At 42.4% G+C, this 20334-nt stretch overlaps 1 protein-coding gene across 1 annotated transcript in view; it reads left to right on the top strand.

The window, feature by feature from the left end:
* Positions 1-1175: 1175 nt before the first annotated feature.
* LOC111225228 (cat eye syndrome critical region protein 2) overlaps positions 1176-20334 on the top strand; it is a 32327-nt gene continuing 13168 nt past the window's right edge. The window contains exons 1-4 of the mRNA XM_022749970.1: positions 1176-1295; positions 16668-16762; positions 19236-19419; positions 20195-20322. Coding sequence (XP_022605691.1) covers positions 1176-1295; positions 16668-16762; positions 19236-19419; positions 20195-20322 — 527 coding nt within the window. The remainder of the gene's footprint in view (positions 1296-16667; positions 16763-19235; positions 19420-20194; positions 20323-20334) is intronic.

Genomic DNA, 20334 nt, shown 5'->3' with positions numbered 1-20334 from the left:
TTTACTGATGGTTGATTGCCTTATTACTTCCACCAAGGATGATTTTACTCATGTCTGTTTAATTGACAGCAGGATTACGTAAAATATAAACTACTGAACCGATTCGCAACGAACTTGGTGGAGGGATGGGCATGTAGCTATCCAGGGATCATTCACTATTATTTTTTTCTTCTCTGAAATCTGGTCTTAACCAGTACAAACTAATGATGTCAGCTTTTTTAATCCCCATGACGAACACCGAAATCAGCATCAGAAACACAAGTGTCAGGTCTGACAGTTTTCAAATAGGACATAATAGGAGATATGTGCATGAGTATCTAACTCTTAACACTAGCCCTTGTCACTCGCTGTCCCTTGGCACTACCGCTGTCTAACAGCATGCACTTTTCACATATTGCGATGGGGGGAGCCCCGGTGTAGTGTATTGCCCAAAACATTCGCAAGGCTGTTTACAAAATAAGAAATGTACCTGACAAGTTTGTTGTACCCAACAATGATCAGAGGAACGAACCTTTAGAATTTAGGATTGTTTGAAAACTTGTTGTTGTAAGTATATGAAAAGGGCGGTTTTAAAAACATAAATCACAGGAAATTGACAATATTGGAAATTGAAAATGTAGCAAAATATGCCATATGGCAGAAAACTAAAATCAGAACAGTAAAAGCACACTGGTGTAACTTCAAAGAAGTTATCTGACTCATACCTGGATCCACCTTTTAATTGTTTATTCATTCACCATTCACAAGCATTCCCTTTAAACGGCCACCGCACTATCAACCCGGCGGGGTATTGCTGACTATAGGTTTTTGTTATTATAATGACCAGACCAATCTGATTGCAAACATGCTCCTCAATTGCAGTTTATTCTCTTAAGAGATAAACAGGCTCGACACTGTAAAGTCTTCTTATGCTCACATGTAGTTTAACATATAGAGCTAAGTAATCGCTCCCCTCTCGTCGTCGCGGGGTGGTATCGCCCTCCCCATCTGTTCAGCTCCGGTGAGACTGATTGAAACAGATTGTAGCGCTCCCCGGGTCGCAATGGCAACTGTCCGGACAGAACGGCAGCAGCAAGTTTTGTCGTATTTGTAATGTTAAGGAGATATTATAAGTCGCTGAAGAAACTACTTTCTAATGTGAGAAACAAACGTCACACAATTTCTCCAGTCCGAAAATGTCCCAGGGATGTACAGTTTCTGTGGAAGAGATCCAGTCTTGGTGGGAAGTCCCCGCCATAGCCCACTTCTGCTCGCTGTTCAGGACAGCGTTCAACCTTCCAGACTTTGAAATAGAGGTAAATTAAAATTATGGTTGCTTTCAGTAACATGAATGTCTTTCATTACGGAAATGAAAAGTTGTTTGTGTCAGCTTTTTTGTCTACGTGATGTGTCGAGCGCTTTTTGTTTAACTAGCTGTTTGATTAACCAGCTTAGCAGTGTTCTCTGAACTTCTCATACGTTAACGTTACTAAGGCAATCCTGTTAGGTAACGTGCTAGCCAGCTCGTTAGCACAGCTAAAAGCTAGCTTTATTAGCTAATTGCTGGTCATTAAAGTTGAGGGAAAATGTCGTAAGAGAGCTCAGCTGAATCGAACACTGATGATATGGTTTTATTGTCCGATGTACATAGTAACGTTAAGGGTTTTTCATTATCTGAGGATGCTGAGTAACTTAAGATGAACAGAACCATGTGCCGTCCGTTTGTTTTCATTTGGACAGAGCCTCATGTTTGAGTTGAAGAGCTACCTTAGTTGTGGTCGTTTAAACAAAAAGTAAATGAGATAAAATACAACATTATGATCGAGGGGAAAAGTGACAAAAAGATGCGAAACTTGTGGATATTTACAGGGTAACCTGATTTAGTTCATATTTATGCGACCGTATAAATGTGTGTGGAGAGTGAAAAGTCGCGCACTAACTGGAATTCTGGACTGGACTTACTGGATGCACTTTGCTGCTGTATTTGTGTTTCTTTTCTGTCAGGTAAAGTTAAGTTCATGGCGTGAGGTTCGAGTTTATTGTCTTGGAGTTGCAAGCCATCTGGCTTGGGTAGCCATAGGGACGCAGATGCTGTTCAGGCATTGTTTGTTCGCCCAAGTCCCGTTTTGTTACAAGAAGCGATGATTCAAACGTTCGTTTCCGATATCACTTGGCTAAAAGAAGTTAGAGAGGTAAAATCAACCACTCGCGCTTCGTACTATAGCCGAATAAACTGAGTTTATTTCACCATGAATCCATAAATCAACTTTATCATTCGACCTCTTTGCTCTTTGAAATGTATTCATAGTTTACATAACAGCTCATTTCAACATACATCTATTCACGTGTTACATCAGAGTTAATGGAGATTGTTCCGTCTTTCGAAAAATGATTGCACTTTAAAGAAATTGGTAAGGTCAACATCACGCATCAACAGCCCCCATCATTCATTCATCCCCACCCCCTTCGAGAGAGAAACACGCGCAGGCATCGCTTTGTTATTAAACGAGGTGCAAGCCAGATGGGGGGGATCGCACTGGGCTTAGTTTACATGAAAGTTGAGGGTTTTGTGCTGTTGTTTTACTCCTTAGAATGCATTTGGATTTTCCCAGAAATACATATTGTTGAAGCCAATATTGAGTTATCCAGCTGCTTGATTTTTACTTTACAATCTTTCCTGTAGGTCAAGCATTATATCAGTCGTTTATTTTTTAACGATGGTCGTTCTGCTGCTACTCAGTGCAAATGATCTATTTGTCTTTAACTGCATCACTAAGCAGATCACATGTGTGGATACACCCATTCAGATGGATTTCAGGAAATATTGAGATTAATGTTGTAATCCCTTACTTTGACATCTTAATCAGATGCACAAGTGTTGAAGGTCATAACTCCTTTGATTTTCTATAAAATGATCTGCCGCTGCAGTTGTAACAATGGCCGGATGCTAACAGAAATGTACTGCTTTGGGTCTTTGATTGAAAGCCATTGAAAAATGAGCAGTATTGTGTCTGTGAGACAAAATATCAATGCTGAAACCTCCACTTCACATGCAACTGTTTTGGGTGGGGAAAAACTACAAGCACCGCACATGATACTGAGTTCATCTCATCTTGTCACTCATGTTTAGTTTCAGCACTCAATCCAGATCACTGAATGAATTTTTGGAAGCCCTGTCATTCGTCCACTGGGACATGGGATGATTTTGAATACAATGCAAATTGGCTTCATGACATTCTTGGATCATACTTTGTGATACTTCTCACAAAATGTATCATTGAGTGTCAGATTCTCACTGAACATATGGGTATGTGAACCTACCAAGCATTTAGATTTAGTACTTTTTTTATGCAATAAAAACAGCATTGGAATCTGATGGCCAAAACTGCATCTCTGTGTTTAAGAGCAAACTATGAACTTAAAAAAAAAATGTAAGCCTACCCACCATGTTTGATATTCAAAACATAGACTGTGGGTTTAGTACTTTTTTCAGTTCTTGACAAAGGTTTTGATATTTGATAGCAAAAGTGACAATTTAGCTTCACAAAAAGTGTCCTGTGTGATGAATGGCTCTCAAGTATGTTAAACAAGAAATCATGTTCTTTCTTTCCTCTCTGTTTTTGTATTGAATATAGCAGGTTACTTTCTTAGTTTGTAGCGTACAAATTCAGACCCTTTTTTATACCACTACCACACACCATTTGATTTGATAATATGGAGACTCTTGTTCCACTAATAATCAAGATAAGAGCTCAGTCAGAGTTGAGCTCTTATTTATAGTATGTCCAATTCTGTCACTCGTGTTATACTATCTGGCACAGGGCTGTTGTGTAATCTAGAAACACGAAATGCATCTAAAGAGGGTGTTCAACTGTTAAGCTCATATCTGTCCCCTCTTTTTTTAAGGACTTGGTCCTGGTTTTGGTCTCACTCCTTCATCTTTTCATGAAAAAAACACTATATCTCATTGTGGCAACAAGGGTGCTTAGAGCTCTGCTTTTACACCTGTGTGCACTTTTCCATTTGTTGCGTAAAGCAGGCTTTTGGACAGATGCCAGTTTTAGGGTGTTATAAAATTAGGTGACACAGACTACCTTAATCAGACCCTCTGTCTTTTGCACTGCAGATACCAACAGGAAGACTTTCCACAAGTCACTAAACTTTGGATATAACGATATAAAAGGAACAAGCTGAGTCAGTTTTTTGTTGTCCTGTCGCTCTGTGATCTCTAAGATCAAATGGCCAGTGTGACCTCTGGTACACCAGTGATGTAGAACAGTAGTCAGCAATGGCTTTTTCCAGACTCTGGGCATTTGGATCAGACATGTTTACTTTTTGAGGACTTTGTGTTTTAGAAATAAGAGGAAACTGTCATGCCGACATGTTTGTTTTGCTTAGTGCCACATACCAGCAACAAGACAAGCTGGCCCGGGCACTGTCATAAGTCAAGCACAGTGGCTGACTCTCATTTACTTTTGCCTGGATTTGTATAGTCAAGGTTAATGAAAATTGTCAGTCAGTAAATCTTGAAAGCTGACAAAGTCTTTCATCTTGAAGTTAATTATCTTTTGTCTTCCTCTACAAGATGATTTTCACCATGCTTGTGTGAGAATGGTTGGGTGATGTCAGTCAGCTCCAGTTGCAATCCTGTCTGTGGATGTACAGGTTAAATTACCCAAGAATCAGGGGTTGGGAGAGGGGGCAGGAAGTGGCTGTCATTGGTCATGACAGAGTGGGGGGCGTCGAGTGATTTCACTCTGTTCTGGGCTTTAGTGTCAACATTCTCTGACATACCATCAGTCCTTCCTTGTGGACACAGTGTCTTATATTGGCAGCTGTAGACCTGAGTCAGGCTTTGCCACCTGGCCTCTATATTTTACAGGTGAGGTTAATGTTGTGGCCGCTGAGGGCGTCGACTAACGGTGCATGTCACAGTATTTCTTTGTATTTCCTTGTTGAACGTCTATTCTGGTTTTTCCCTTTGGTGTCAGCTGAGGGAGAATCATGAGAGGGTGTGGGCACACATACCCACACCCTCAACATTGGTTTGTTGTGGAACTCGATTGTAATTAGTCTAGGGTCTGTTTTCATATTTCATCACACTCATGACATTAAAAAGTAGTTTTTTTGATATTCAGGAAAGGCATAACAAGTATGGAGAACTCAGGATGGCAGAGACTACTGCCTGATTGACTACTGTAATAGTGTCACTGAAACACCTGTTTTTTTTTTCTCATAATGGAGACTTGTAATGAATTCCACATTTGAGACCACAATGTTTTGTACCCTGTGAAACTGCTACCAGACTGGATATTGACAAACTCAGTGATCCAGTCCAACAGTGCTGCTGTGGTACTGTTCGGGCAGCTCTTTTCATTCTACGGTGCTGGTCAGTGATAATGGAGTCCCCTCCCCAATCTCCTTGGCTAGCCTTACAAAACAGCCCCTGCACATTGTTCCTGGGCTGATACACTTCACTGTCACTGGTTTCCACTTTCCTCAGGCTGTAGGCAGGGAGCTGGGAGGTGTGTGTGTGTGTGTGTGTGTGTGTGTGTGTGTGTGTGTGTGTGTGTGTGTGTGTGTGTGTGTGTGAGAGAGTGAGAGCTGGGTGGGTGAGAGTGAGCTGGATGGGTGAGATGGAGAGAAAAGAAAGAATGATTAGGAGGCAAGGGGAAAGATGGGAAGTGGAGAAAAGTGTCCTTAAAATGGAAAGTGAGGAAGCGAAAGGACATTAGTAGAGCGAGAGGGTGATCTCCAGGAAGGAGGCCCAGGGTCAACATGGCTGTCCCCCTTGCCTGGCTTTTTCTCTCTGTGGCGTATGCTTGATTTCTTGGCTATGTATCTGTGAAATGATGCCTGAAATCCCACAGCCAACAGACACTTCAGGCCTCTGTTGCTAGATCCTCAACGATATGCGTTTGAGCGTTTATTGCCACACATAGGTTTTCATGCCAAGGACCTTTGTCCCTGTCATCTTTCCACTCCACGCTCTGCTGGCAACCTTTTTGGCACATCGTCATGCATTTATTCCATGTATCTTCATCAACTGCTTGTCATCATCTATATTGTGGGAGCTCCTCTTTGGAGATGTTCATTATTAAAGTGGCGATGAGCTAAGACAAGTGCGAAATCTATAAGCCTTCAAGCTGGACCTGTGGCTTGTATTTCATTTTAGTGTAGATGTTGGTGTGAAAGCCCCCTTAATTGAATCTTATGACTGTGGCATACACATTGTTCAGTTTATACTTTTAATTTGATAACAGGAAAAACAGAAATTACACAGTGGCTACACAGTGGCGTGCTGACAAAGCTAGTAAGCAGTCTTGAGAGTGCTTGTCCCATACAGGATTACAGTAATTGATTCTGTTAAGGGGAGCCATCATTGTCAGGATCAAAAAACAAAGAGAAATTTAGTGAAACATGTTAAATATCTACTTTTCTGCTTCGCTGTATACTGGAGGGTCTATTTTTGTTTATTCTATGGGTTTTTTTTGTCTGTGATGAATATGATCATATATTCAACAGTTTCAGTTGCAAAATCCTAAACTGGGGTCTAGGTTTGACCTTAAATTTGAAAGTCATGGGCCATTTGGGTTACAGCAGCTGTTCTTTTTACATCAGGTCTGGTTTAAGTCGTGTCCCAGAAGATGTGAAGTCACAAGTTGTGCAGGGGGTCTTTGCCACCCTGGTGTGAGAAGGACCTGCTGTTCCCACATGCTGCAGCTGAGCAAATTCCATCTGTATTAAACGTACTTGGTATTTATAAGACATCTTGCTGATCATGTCACTCAGATCAATGACATTTCAGCAGTGTTTGTCATCAGCACTAGTGCATGAACAATTGATCGTGAGAATGAATATGCTGCCATTAATTGACCACAACTACAAAGGACCCACATTAATTTGATTATTTACATCTTTATCCCCTCTTGGTTGCCACTGGTTGATGGAACTTGTTGTTCCATGTTGGGATCACTAAAACTTTATTGTGTTACATTGTTGTTGTATATTATTATTGTGTGTGAGTGTTATATTGCTCATGATTGCCTCAGGCAAAGAACTCAACCATTAAAGTATGTTTTTTTTTCCATCGCTTGTTATTCTTCTTTAGCGCTTGCTACAAAGCCTTAGTAAGCAGACACTAGTTTTTAAGAAGAAAATTGGCTTCTGTCTCCATTTCTGCTGTTTCACTCTGGGCAGAGAATCATTTCTCTCTGTCTAACCATTGTCTGTATGGGATTCAGTTTTAAAAGCCACTTTTAGATTTTTATGTATCCCTTTATTCTTATTCCCATGTTGTTTTGATGAAGTTAAAGTTGTGGTTAGACTTTTCCAAATATCTCCTGAACCTTTAAAGTCCTCACACACCCATGGTCCACCCACACAGGTATTTTCACTTATGTTGCCCAACTAGACCTCTTGTCAGGGCTGTGTGGGCGTGTACAGGCTGTACTTGACTGGCAGCTTGCTCATTCACCTTTTTGTTATATTGCATTTGCGAGTGTGGGACAGTTTACACCATTATCATTGTAGTTAGTTCATAGAGTTGGTTTCATGACATAATTCCCCATAAAGATCCACCGAACATCAACCTGACAAGATGTCTGATGAGCCAGAGGAGCTGAAAACACCTGTTTGGGTGTGCAGAGCCTTTAAGATCTAAGTAAACATTTATTCTTGTTTCTGCTTCTGTTGAGTGATTGTGTAATATCCTCTCACTTGTCATTACCTGTCAAACTACAACCCAGCATGTCCAAGGGTTAACCTCTCTGTCTACCTCTCCCCCAGCCCCATCCTTATTGACATCACTTGTCCCAGTACCCTATACCCATTAGCAGTCCCTCTACCCCATCCCTTTCTCTAGCCCCAGCAGTCTCCCTATCCCTGAGCCTCAGCCCCTGGCATCACCATGACTAAACCCCAGATGGTGGTTCTTTCTTTCCCTTCCCCCTGGAGGGTGGAGGCTCTTCACTCTGACTGGGTGCTAGCTGCTGCTGCTGCTGCTGCAGCCCTTCTGGGGAGGGGGCTGCTATTTTTTTGTAAAGCCCCCAGTGTGATTGTAAAAGAAGATTTAGTCCTATTAGATCTGGTAAATAAGCGAGAGCAGGCTGCCTGTGAGCACGTCCTTGTTTCTGTTGTCTACAAAGCAAATGGATTAACAAGGGGAATAGGATCAAGGCTTAAGTGTTGCTCCATCATGGCCCAACTTCAGACAGGCACACACTCCTGCCGATTCTCAGTTTTTGGAATATAACTGCAGATAGCCCTCACTTAATGTATGTTGCACGTCTGGCCTCAATTAGGGGGCTTTGATGTGAGGGCCAAGGTTGGTTGTGGTGAAGATGTGTGGCAGCATATCATCATTAGTGATTTTTCTTAACAATTGAACAGGTCTTTGCTGTGATATCTGCTCAGTCATCATCAGGGATCAGTAGTTGGTGACTGAAAGCACAGAAAACATGTTTACCTTTGACCTTGGCCTGCTTTACCTTCATTGTCAATCCCAGGGAGAAGATTGGAGTTCCCCCTGACAGCAACAATGATCCATTCTCATCCCAGATCTGCACTGCTCATTCATCCCTCGCATCCCTTCCCTTTCTTTTTCTTCTGTCCCACCCACTGACACATCCCCAGCTCAGCCCTTCTTACAGCCTCACAGACACCAACCTCTGACACTTTCCTTTCCAGAACAGGCTACACATAAAGCCTTCAAAACTTTTTCACACTTGGTGAATACCCCTCCAAGATCAAGAACCTTTTTTGCGTGTCTTTTTTAATACCCTCCCTTGCATGCACTATGAGGGGAGCTTTGTAAGAGGCTGCTGCCCCTCCCCCAATTGTGATTGACAAGTGAGAGCAGCAGTACATGCATCAGATGGTTTCACATGGGGAGTGTGTGCACAGAGGGGGAGGTGGAGGGGGCACATACACTGGGGTTTGTTTCAGCCAGCTCCATTGTTGCAGCTCCCCATGGTTCCCTCTCTCTGTCTCCAGTCTGGGGCGGCATCCCTCCACTGTTGCTTTCTCCCTCTGTGTCTTTGCAGCTTATTATGAAGCAGAGATGAGGAGAGTGAGACAACCCAAGTGATGACAACTTCACCAAACCGGGTCTCATCCAGTGGGAGCCCTGGAAAGCTTACTGGTTAATATGTTAAGCCTGCGAAGAAACAAGGTTTCTGTTGTGTTGGTGTGTGTGTCTGTGTCTGCGTGATTCAACATTACAGTAAGAGGAGGCAAATACAGAAAGAGATCTATTCTGGAACTTGCCGCTGTTTGTTCCTATTGAAAACAGAGAGTAGTCACAGAAAGCACAATGTAAAGAGGGCTGGAGCACTGAGATGTTGAAAATTTTTAGAGCAATGCTGACTAGAGATCTGTTTGAGAGTTGGAGCAAGGGGATGCAGAGGAGGCACACCCTTTGCTGAATACATGGATTGCAGAAGACCAGGTGTTGAAATTAAGATTTCTGGTTGGCACACTTAGTGTTCTCAAACCCAACATATCTCGTTACACTGTTTGTTGTCAAAATATTAACTGTCCATCCATTCATCCATTAATTTTCTGTCGCTCAGCAGGAGTCGGGTCACAGTGGCAACAGGATAAGCAGAGTAATATTAACAAAAGCTAAAATATGTAGGCTGTTCCTCAACTGCTGTTGTTCCTATCAGACGCCATAATGGGTATTCAGATCAAAAGCAAGGTGTGGGCATATTGTTGCTCTTACCAGTGACAGCTGGTTTTAGTAATAAATCCATCTGAATCATATGTCAAACCACAAGTTATCAATTGGACAGTCAGATTATCTTTCATTCTGACAATTCCCAGGTAAATAGTAGAAATATGACATCGATGTTACAAAGTACTCTTACACATATTTGATCAGCCAACGCAGCACCTTGCCAGATAATGCTGTGCTGCGTTCCAGCTGAAGCTGAGCCCGGTTCATCTTTTTTGCCCGGTGACCCTGCTTTTTTTTTTTTTTTTTTTGCTGGAGCCCTCTGCATTGGCACCCCTGTTACATCATGGAGTGGCCTCATTCAGATGAATTAGGGGGCTGGGTTTTTTCACAGTGGTCGGTCTGAATGTGGCCAAAGCGCCTTGGGAGCTTTGCGCTGTTGTTTGGGAATGTCAGGACCTTGACACGCTAGGCTGACTTCAAAGAAATAGAGCCAACAAGACTCAATGCTGTGTCACCACACGTCTTCTGGTAAATGTTGCATTTAAACGCAGTGCAATACTATAGCCAATGGCCAGCTGGCTGCAGACATGCTCAGAATGCAATTTGAAAACATGTCTGCTTAAATACATAAATGCAACTAGCATTGTTAAGTTTAGCTTCAGGCTGCATTGAAGTCACTGATTGAGTAGGCCAAACAACTAGTCAAACAGCTCACGCTCTCTGTCTTCATCTGATGCCAATTAAGCATTCTGAAAAAAATATTACTCACTAGTGCACCTTTCCCATTTGCACACCCAGCTATGTTTTTTGGACTGCTTTCCAATTCAGGTGTTAAACCAACATGTCACAGTCTTTGCCGCTTAGCATTGTCTCCAAAGTTTCATATCCATTTTGGAAAGTGGTACGCTTCTGTTCTCAGTATTCTACTTGATATGACAAAGTTTTACTTTTTATGTAAAGGCTACTGTTGTTTGACTGTTCTTCCTCTCCTGTGAAGTAGCATTTCCTCCTCATGTATCTCCGTTTTTACCTCCCCAAGGCTGCAAGTCATCCACATCATGTTTCTCCTTTTTTAAGACTCCACAACCACACTGGTCAAGGACTGGATTTTTTTTTTTCTCCTCAGGGCCAGCAGGCTGAATAACTGTGTTTGTGTGTGTATGTGCACATAGATACTGGTGCATATTTATGTAGTCAGACAATGGGACCGCTGGGATGTCAGCTGAAGCAGGAAACTCCATTTTATATGAGGAAGTTGATGATGTGGCTTCCTCAGAGCTGGCATTGAAAGCATGAGATGAGCTTCTGCAGTGGGGGGCCTCCCATCTCCTGTGCTTAATGATCCTCACCCACATAGCCAGAGAGCCAGGCCAAGGCACAGAGAGCTTGGGTCCGGAAGGATCTGTCCACCGTCCATCTATTCACTGCAGCTCAGCCACCTGTCCCACCTGGCCCTGACATTGACACTATAATAAAACTCAGCTGAAAGTTGAAACTGACATTACAGCTGTATAGTCAATGAGCTATATTTAGCGTTTGTCACTGTTCCCACATGGTGTGGTGGCTCGTTTAGAACAACCTGTAGTCATTCTTCCTCTTCTCATGTTTTCATAAGCAAATGGTGTCCTTCGCCTGGAGGATCTAATTGTTATAATGCGTCAAAATGCTGGTTGTGGCAGATGTGGAGGACGTGACTCTTCACTCTGGCTCAAACAGACGTTGTAAATCAGGAATGACTATACAGGCAAATCAGCCAACAGGTTCTTGTTTTGATGCAGTCAGTCAGATATATCTGGCAGTAACTCAAAGATGCTGATGCTTTCCTCTGATGATCAGATGAACAGTACATCCTGAGGATGCGAGGGCGTTTTCCTGTGGTGTTATGGCTGTGTATGCATGTTTGTCATGTGGCAGGAGGTGGTTACGTGTGGGGGTGGAGGGTGTTGTCAGATGATGGCTCCTGGAGGAACCATGTGTTAGCTGAAAGTGGGAGGGGAGTGGGGGAGGAAGAAATAAAGAAAGAAGCAAAGGAGAGGAAGAGAGGAGCCTTTACACAACAAACAGGCCTCCCTTCCCCCTCCAGCTATATGTGCATACGTCCTCCAACTGTTGGTGATATAGACCCCGGAGGAGCTGTTAACAGCAGTGGCATGGAAAGTGTTTGCTGTGAGGGTAGCCAGAGGCCAACCCCCTGACACTGCAGGCCCTGTGGATCTGCCACAGCCTTGGAGCTGCTGCACTGCTTATCACAAGCCTTTCTCTCTCTCTCTCTTGCAGCTTGCATGGGCCAGACACAAATACACACATTTTATTTCTGCTTTCTCTCTCTCTCTCTCTGCAGATATGGTTTGTGACACATGATGGGGCCTTATTGTCCACTGAGAAAAACACATTTCGCTTTTATCTGCAAATGCAGATGGTCTGCCTGTGAGCCTGCTGGCTGTCTGAGTTTTTTTAAATATCAGTTTAGCCTTGATGTTTCATATCTTTTAAAAAGTCAGACTCTTTCCTCCTCTCACTTGATCCATGTCTTATGTCTTGTTAACATTTATCATACCTGGTGGTTAGTCCTTCCATGTGATGCTCATCTTTAGCTTGGTATTTTAAACCCTGCATGCATGATGTGGTTTTACTGAATGCAAGTTTGAGGATATTAGAGGCAGACTGCCACTTACATTATCAAGTTCTTTTGACAGCTTCCAGCCTACTTGACTTTGACAAACTGTGCACGTGTGCTTTGGTTCTGTAATATTTACCATGGGTTTAGCCTAAGTATTAAGCATAGCTAAATAGGAGGCTTTAATTCGTCTCCAGTGGGGAAAAAAAGGTTTAACTTGACCTTGAAGTCACATGATGGTGCTGCTTTTAACTGTCATGCTTTCTTTTGTTTTTGCCATCCACAATATAATACTAGACTGTCATTTGGAGATCTATTTTACATTGTAACATTTCGAGCTCGATGTAGCTGGAGTGCTATAAGAAACTTAAAAAGATGGCTTTTGAAATTTCTGTCTTCATCTGGTTGGGCTGGGATATTTTTTTTTTTTTTTTTTTACACCAATAACAGAACTTACCTTACCTTGTCTTACTAGAGCCCCATCATGTAATATGCAAAAGGTGTGTTTAATACATGCAGACTTTGCTTGAGTTTATACAACAATTTGCTGGTAGGATGGCTGGTTCATGTGTAACTAGGGAGGCAAAAAATGATGCCAGTAGTAGTTGGTGCAATATGACTGTCCTTCACATAACATAACTTAAATTCCATACTGGCAGGTTTTTGTAGTATTACATACATTAGTGGTACAGACATGAACAACACCAGGACTTAAATGGTAGTGTGTGTGTGTGTTCCTCACACATTCAGTAAAGCTACCTTTATTGAAAAAATTCATGTATTTTATTCTGTTATGGTTAGTGAAGGTACATAATGTGTGACAAGGCCTTCTGAGGCAGAGACAAGGACAAGTGGCATGCTGTTTTGACACCACAGGTGTTGCTTCTCGCACTGTTTGTCGTTCTGTTGACTAAATGTGAGACAGTGGCTGAAAGATTTCAAGTTGTTTTCAGTGGAGATTTTCAAATATGTCGAGGCTAAATGCTCCTTTATATTTTTTCCACCTTGCCAATGAATCATTTTTGGAAGAAATGCTGTCGATCACATTCTCCTTTTTGCTACGAAGAGTCTGCAGTGTCCTCAGCTACAGTGGAGCCGACAACTGGCTTGAGTAAGGACAATGTGTGTGGGGAGAAGAGAGATAAGGAAGAAGGAGAGAGGAAAAGAATGGGGTGGAGAGAGGGTGTTGTCAGGGGAATAATAGAATGCCTCAGAGGCCCTTGTAGACACTGGGCAGCAGGACAGGGGGAAAAAAATGGTGTGGAAGAGAGGAATAAGAGGTTAAGCCAGTGAGAGAAGCAGAGGGAGAAACAGCAGGGTGAGAGAAGTGGCAAATAGCTTCGGGGTGAACTGCTGATCTCAAGTCAGGCCTACAGAGGGGTTGTGGTGATGACACACCTTTTGACTAAGCCTTGACTCACCCTCCAATCTTTGTCTCAGTGTGTGAATATGAATAGCCAGTTTTGTTCACAGCAGTAGCTTAGTGATAAATCTGACAGTTTGGCTCTATGATTTCTACTCTTTGTAGCTTATCACTTATCCAGCTCTCTTATCTTGGAGTCCCATTGATCATTAATGTGAAGCAGCTAAGGCAGTGCACTGTGCTCATTCTGTTGAAACGTGTATGAGTGAATGTTGGGGAAAAGTGTGTGTTTTTCTCTGTTGTTGACTGTGTTTGTCAAAGGTCGTGAGTCGTGTCCTTGTAGTGCATTAGTTTGGTCACTGCTTTTTGTGTGTGGGGTTATCGCTGGGAAAGGTTGCCACAGGACATATTCAGCTGCACGTGTGTCCCTCACAGCCCTTCATCAAGCTGAGTGTTTGTTAGCACCAGAAGGATTGGCCGGCTGGATGGATGGCTGAAGAAAGGGCACGGACACCACATTAATTCCCCCCTTCCCTCTGCCATCTGAGATGCTGTGTGGCACTTCAAAGGTGGAGCAGGGTGGTGTTAATCCAGGGGCTGTAACAAGCTCTCCACTCTGCCGTGCTGCATTCAACTCTCCACTCTTCCCCCAGCTGTGGCCCCCAGCTTTTTCGAAGTGTGATCAAAGTGCAGTTTGTGTCTGATGGATGTGCTCACTCTAGCCCAGAGGCTGCCTGACAGGGGACCAGGAAGTGGAAGGGAGCGTGACACAAGATCTCTTGCCATCCTGTACACACGCTCCTGTACGCACAGAGATAGACATACCTTCTTTCTATCCTTTAATGATCAGAGCTTTGCAGCTGAATAACATACGTACATGTGAACAAGTCATGACACATGTGCTAGCTTAAGCAACTGTTTAAACCAGTGCAGTGCTCTTTGCTCTTAAAGCTCTGCCTCCTTTGTCTTAGGCTGGATGTACATTGTACATATTTGAATTGTCAAAATTTGAGGGCTAAACTCTACAATAGCAGTGTCTTAAGAAGCACTGTTGCTCTTGTGGTGTGAGATGTAGATTTTCCACACTTGGCAGTATATGCAATAGCAATGCTGCAGCAATAGTATGAATCTAATTCTGTGGTATTTAAAACTGAACTGAAAACTTGACCGCTGAATCACAAGCATGCCCAAATTCTGTTTCTTTGTGTTTATGTTCTTTTCCTGTGAACGTATGACTGCACAAATCTGTCAGCTGGTTGCTGTGCTTGTGTTTGACAGGACATGACAGGAAATGGATCCTGGATGCCTACAAGGTTTAACTGTCTTCAAAGCCCTTGTCATTGTGGATGTAAATTGTAATGTTGCTTGAATTGTCTTGTCATTATGTGCTTGCATCATTGCCATGGCAATACGGGAAGTATGGTTGGTAAATGTCTTGCTACCATAACACTTAAATACCATTTGGTGTGCTCCTGGTCTTACTCTCACATGCACACACCAATCCCATAACCTCAGGACCTCCTGTCAAAGTCTTGTTGTTGAATTATTCAGAGATCCATTGCAGTCTGTCTTGTTTGCCAATTGTCAGCAGGTTGATATGTAGGCTTTTAAATTGGTCATTAGAATGATCTCATAAAACTTAATGAACTGTTCTTCCTTTGAGTCATGAGACTTGGCGGATTTTTATCTGTTGCCATCAAACTCGTTATGGTGGTATGTTTCTATAGTAGCTTGAGTCAGGAGCCAGGAGCAAGCTATCCTGAGTGTTTCCCTCATGCTTTTCTTTTCTAATCTCAAGCAGAAACATTCATCTTATCCTGTTTTTCAACTTCTCTCCTAACCTCCTTTCTGCCCCTCCCCTCCCCCCCTTCTGTTTTTCATCGCACTGACTTGTTGGCTCCTGGCTTCCGTCGTCCTCCATGGCCGGGAGGTGTGTACGCTGACCTTTGGTGACCTCTGAGCTCACCCAGGTTCTTCAATAGATGCAGATAGTGGAGAGGAGAGTGAGTGCACAATTATTAAACATGCCTCTGCATCCTTGAGATAATTTTTGACCACTTTTTTGTTCTTCTTGAAGCTGGGAGGAGAGTATACCATGCAGACTAGAGTTTGTTGTTAGTTAGAGAGCGGTCACTAAGAGGGGTGAGGAGTGGTCAGCTGCAAGCAGCCATGTTCTTTTTCTGAAGAGCAACTGGTCGGGCTTCAGCCTGAAGGGGCTGCTTTGCATCCCGCAAAAGAGGCCTTTAAGTGAAATGGACACTTGGCTGATGGAGCACTTTGCATTAGCATTTCTGCCCTCTCAGCCTCCTGTTCCCTCTCTCTCCCCCTCCTGTTCTACTCCAGAGCCTTTGGGTGGGTATCATTGGAGAGAGCAGTGCATGCTGGGAAGCTTTGCGGGGTTGGTCAGCAGAGGAGAGGAGGGGGCATGGCTGTGTTGTAGCTCCAGGCCCCTGCTGCCTGCCATCTCTCCTTGGTGCTTTCAGGTCTTTTAGAGTTTGCTCGGCTGGTTACTGCCGCTTCATAAAACCTCAATGGCTGAAACACAATGCCAGGCAGGAAAGGGGTCATGGCTGAACTTGAACCTCAGCTCCAGCCAAACAACCACTGGCAAACCAAGAAGCCCTAATCAGACAAGTTGCAAATTCCAACCATCCCTCCTGCTGTCTGCCTCTGTCAGATTACCTCACACTGATACCAACACTCTTAAACATGTATGCTGAGGCCTCACTAATATAATGTCTTATTCTTTTGATGCATAAACTCACAGCTGATATATTGGCTTTTCTTTTCATATATAATGACTAACAATGGTTTGATATGTCAAATATCACCTAATGGTCATAATGCGTTTGTGTTTTTAAAAGAGTTATCCTTTGAAACTGCTCTGGTTCCATCATTGTGCAGTGAAGCTGTGACAACATGTAGTAACTTTGTACCTTTTGTACCAATATCTCTGGTCTGTTAAGTGAAAGTACATTGTAGGTGAAAGTACGTGCGTTGACCCTAGTTTCTCCTTTTGTTGTGTCCAGGAGTTGGAGAAAGCCCTGTCAGAGCAGGACTTGGACTTTCTCGGGGACCTTATTGCCTGTCTGTTGCAGGGATGCTACCAGCGCACCGACATCACGTAAGTATTTGCTATATTGGCAACGTCTGTCGAATCTAATGTCAATATATTCACTGCAATAAGGTCCCTCTGTGTTTTGGTATCCCCAACAGATACAGTAGGTTTTGAGTCAAATACAGTAGGACATGAGTTAAGTGTTTTTTGTTCTTCTATCATGGCTGGGATGTGTTACTTGAGTTTTGGCACCAATATGAAAACGATACTTTTTAAACAGCTCACTTAAAGAAATATAAACATGTTTTTCTAAACAAATCATTTTTCATTTACAAAAGAAGGCAAACTTTTAGATGTTGGTTCAACATACAGCCATAAAACTACATAACGTTGCCTAAATAAAATTGTTTTAAATTGGAAATGTTTCAAGTTTAAGAAGGTATCTAGCCAAATACAAGTAAACACAATAGTAAAACTGATCAGTTAGTCGATGCCAGCGCTGGTTACTGGACAGTTTTTGAAACCCTGCCTCGTTAAAGTGCTCTCAAAAAAGAATAAATTTGACAAGAAAGTTTAATGGTTACCAGTGAATCATGATGGAGAACGAGCAGCGATAAATTGTACAAGGTTTGGTTTAAGGTCATTAAATAGAAGGATGTGTGTCATACACCTTAAACCAGTTTTAAACCTGCTCTGACTTGTGTTGTTGAATTATGTGCAACAGACCCAGATCTAGGTCTTAATCCTGCTAGAACTAGTACAGTGTGTGAAAACATTATCTGCAGGTTTTTTTTTTGATAAAACATCAGAGACACAGTGGAAAAGATTCAAGGAACATTTTTTTTCATTTTTATTTGGAGCTGCCAAAATAAAAGTCTTTCCATTGACAAAATTAGTCAGAGAATGCACAACCTGTCATAGGACGTGTGTGTGTCATCAGCATTATGACTTGCTGAGGAGTCAGAATTTACTCACCATACGATGAGTTAAGGGCTGGTGAAATCATGCTCTACTATTGCAGTGATGAATGAGAACAGCATACCCACTGAAACTTTTATCTTTCCTGTGACCAAGTGATGGGAGAAAGTGAGTATGTAGCAGAGCTTGTTATTCAAATCCACAAATGTGCTTTATCTCTAACGGGGCTTTCCCCTGTGTGTACACCTCCTGTTCTAGCACATCATTAGAAAGTAGCATACTGGTACAAGTGAACTTATAAGCAGAGAGGCAGGAGTGATCCAGTTTTTCCATCCAGGCAGCCGGTAACAGGAGGACAACCTGCTTTATTGGACTGGACAGGCGCTGGCATCCTGGGGGTGGCTGCTCAGCACTGGCCTTTCACAGAGCTGCCCTTTTCATCCGCACGCGTTAAACGCTCTGCCGGAGCGGGGGAAAGGAGGGAGGGAGGATGTCGGAGAGAACGAGGGATAGAAAAGAGGAGAGAGATGGGGTAGTGGGAGGGGGAGGCTGCAGCTGTGTAGAAAGTGCACACTGCTCTTTCAAGATAAGCCATATTTTCTGTCCCACTCTCTTTGCTTTTGCATAGATGCTCACCCCTGCCCCAAGCTCTTGTTCTGTTAATCTGAGTTGGAAATGAAAGTTTCAGATTAATCGGCTAGACCCAAACAGGAACCAGCATTTATTCACCAGCTCCCACTCTTAGCAGAGATACAAACCTACTCCCATTCAAAGAAACTAGTCTTTTTCTTCAGCCCCACCTCCACAGCCACTGTGGTAGTTTGAACTTTGTTTCTTAAGCTATGTATTACAATGGCACCAGTTGATATTGAAACTTGGTTGGCATTTGCAATTGAATTGGTTGCATTTATCCACACTGACAGAATTCAATGGACCAAAAAAACCCTCTGTCTGGCTTCTTTTTTTATTGTTTGTTCAAGTAAACATCATATGACATCTTAAGTCATAGTTCATATATTACTATTTTGCTAATGACATCACGATCTAGTAAGTTTGTAATAATCATTTAAGAGTCAGATATTTGAAACAGGTCAGTATTATTTATATAGCGCTAAATCATAAAAGAAGTTATATAGACATAGTCTTGCCACGGCTGCTCAGCACCTAAAACCTGAGACCCTCACAGATGGTAAGACACTAGTCCATTACAACTTTCCATAGTAGGAACAAATGAAGGATCTTATGTGGAGAGAACTCGGCAAATTCAGACGAAAACGGAAGAATAGTAACTGACACTCACAAGGAAATTGAGACAACCTCAAAAACAAAAACAAAAGATTGTGATCATGCAAAAGGTACCTCAACCACAAGAATGTCACTTGCTGCTTCCTCTATAGGTATAGTGCTAGTCATAGCACTAAGAGAGTATAAAGTTTTTTCAAATGAATTTTCTATACTGCAATGTAAGGCCCAAAATTATGTCAATAATTTTAAGATATTCTATCTGCTTTTGAAAATGCTCTCTTGTTTAAAATTCTACATTTTTGTGGTCTTGAGAAACACAGCATCTGCCGTTCTCACTTCCTGTCAATCTCTCTTGCTGTTTCGCTCTGCTCTTTAGCCCCCAGGCATTTAGCAGTTACCTGGATGACATCATCAGCTACAGGTGGGAACTGGAAGAGGGGAAGCCCAACCCACTCAGAGAGGGGCCCTTTGAGAATCTCCCCCCTCGCACTCAGGTGGAACTGCTGCACCGGCTCTGTGACTACCGTCTGGATGCTGCTGATGTCTTTGACCTGCTTAAGGTACATCACTCATGATGATCAGCTGAAAGAATCTAGATATATTTGTTTCATGCATGCCATTTATTTATTTATTTTGCGTTACACAGATTTATTTATTTTTCGTCACAACTGAACTGAAATTCAAGCATGTAGTTGCAGGCAATGATACTGGGGTTCAAGGCTTTGCACTAACTCTGTTGAGCTTGCATTAATTAATATGGAATAACAGAATGTGTATGATGGTGTGACAGTACGTAACCTATAAGCATTGTATCCACTAACACTTTGTGGTAAGTACATTTTAAAAAACCTGCTACTTTAATTCGTTTTCACCTCTTATAATGGTAGTAAAGCACTTTAAAGCACTGTAAGATTTATCTTTTTTATAATCATGGAGGTGTCATTTTTATGTTCATTTAAACTTATAATAGAAGTCAGCCGTCTCACAAAGAGAAGCTCCTGGACAATAGCTCAATATTGGTAAATCTATGTCGTGGCATAAACAAAGGTATGATTAATAATTACTTGAGTGTGTTATCCTCATGTTTTCTGTCAGTCTACAATTTTCCTCTAATATATATATTTTCCTGTTTTCTCATGAGATATGAAAAGTATCAGATTCAATTAATGAATGCAATTTCAGTCAGATACTGAAAGCGCTTCATGTCTGCAAGATTCACAGCTGTGTAGGCTGAAAGGACTGAATGACATCACCCACTAATGACTGAAGATTTAGAAACACAGTCCTACACATGATTTAAGAAATGTGATGTCCCCACCCCCACCCTCCCCTCAGGGACTGGATGCAGACAGCCTGAGGGTGGAACCACTGGGGCAAGATGGAAATGGAGCCCTCTACTGGTATTTTTACGGCACCCGTATGTACAAAGAAGAGCCAGTCAAGAGGAAAGCAGACAGGATCAGGTAAATACCACT

The sequence above is a fragment of the Seriola dumerili genome, unplaced genomic scaffold (genome assembly GCF_002260705.1).
Source record: "Seriola dumerili isolate Sdu_G_001 unplaced genomic scaffold, Sdu_1.0 BDQW01000147.1, whole genome shotgun sequence".
NCBI classification, from domain to species: Eukaryota; Metazoa; Chordata; class Actinopteri; order Carangiformes; family Carangidae; genus Seriola; species Seriola dumerili.
The sequence above is the reverse complement of the archived record's forward strand: the minus strand, read 5'-3'. Positions and strand labels throughout refer to the sequence as shown.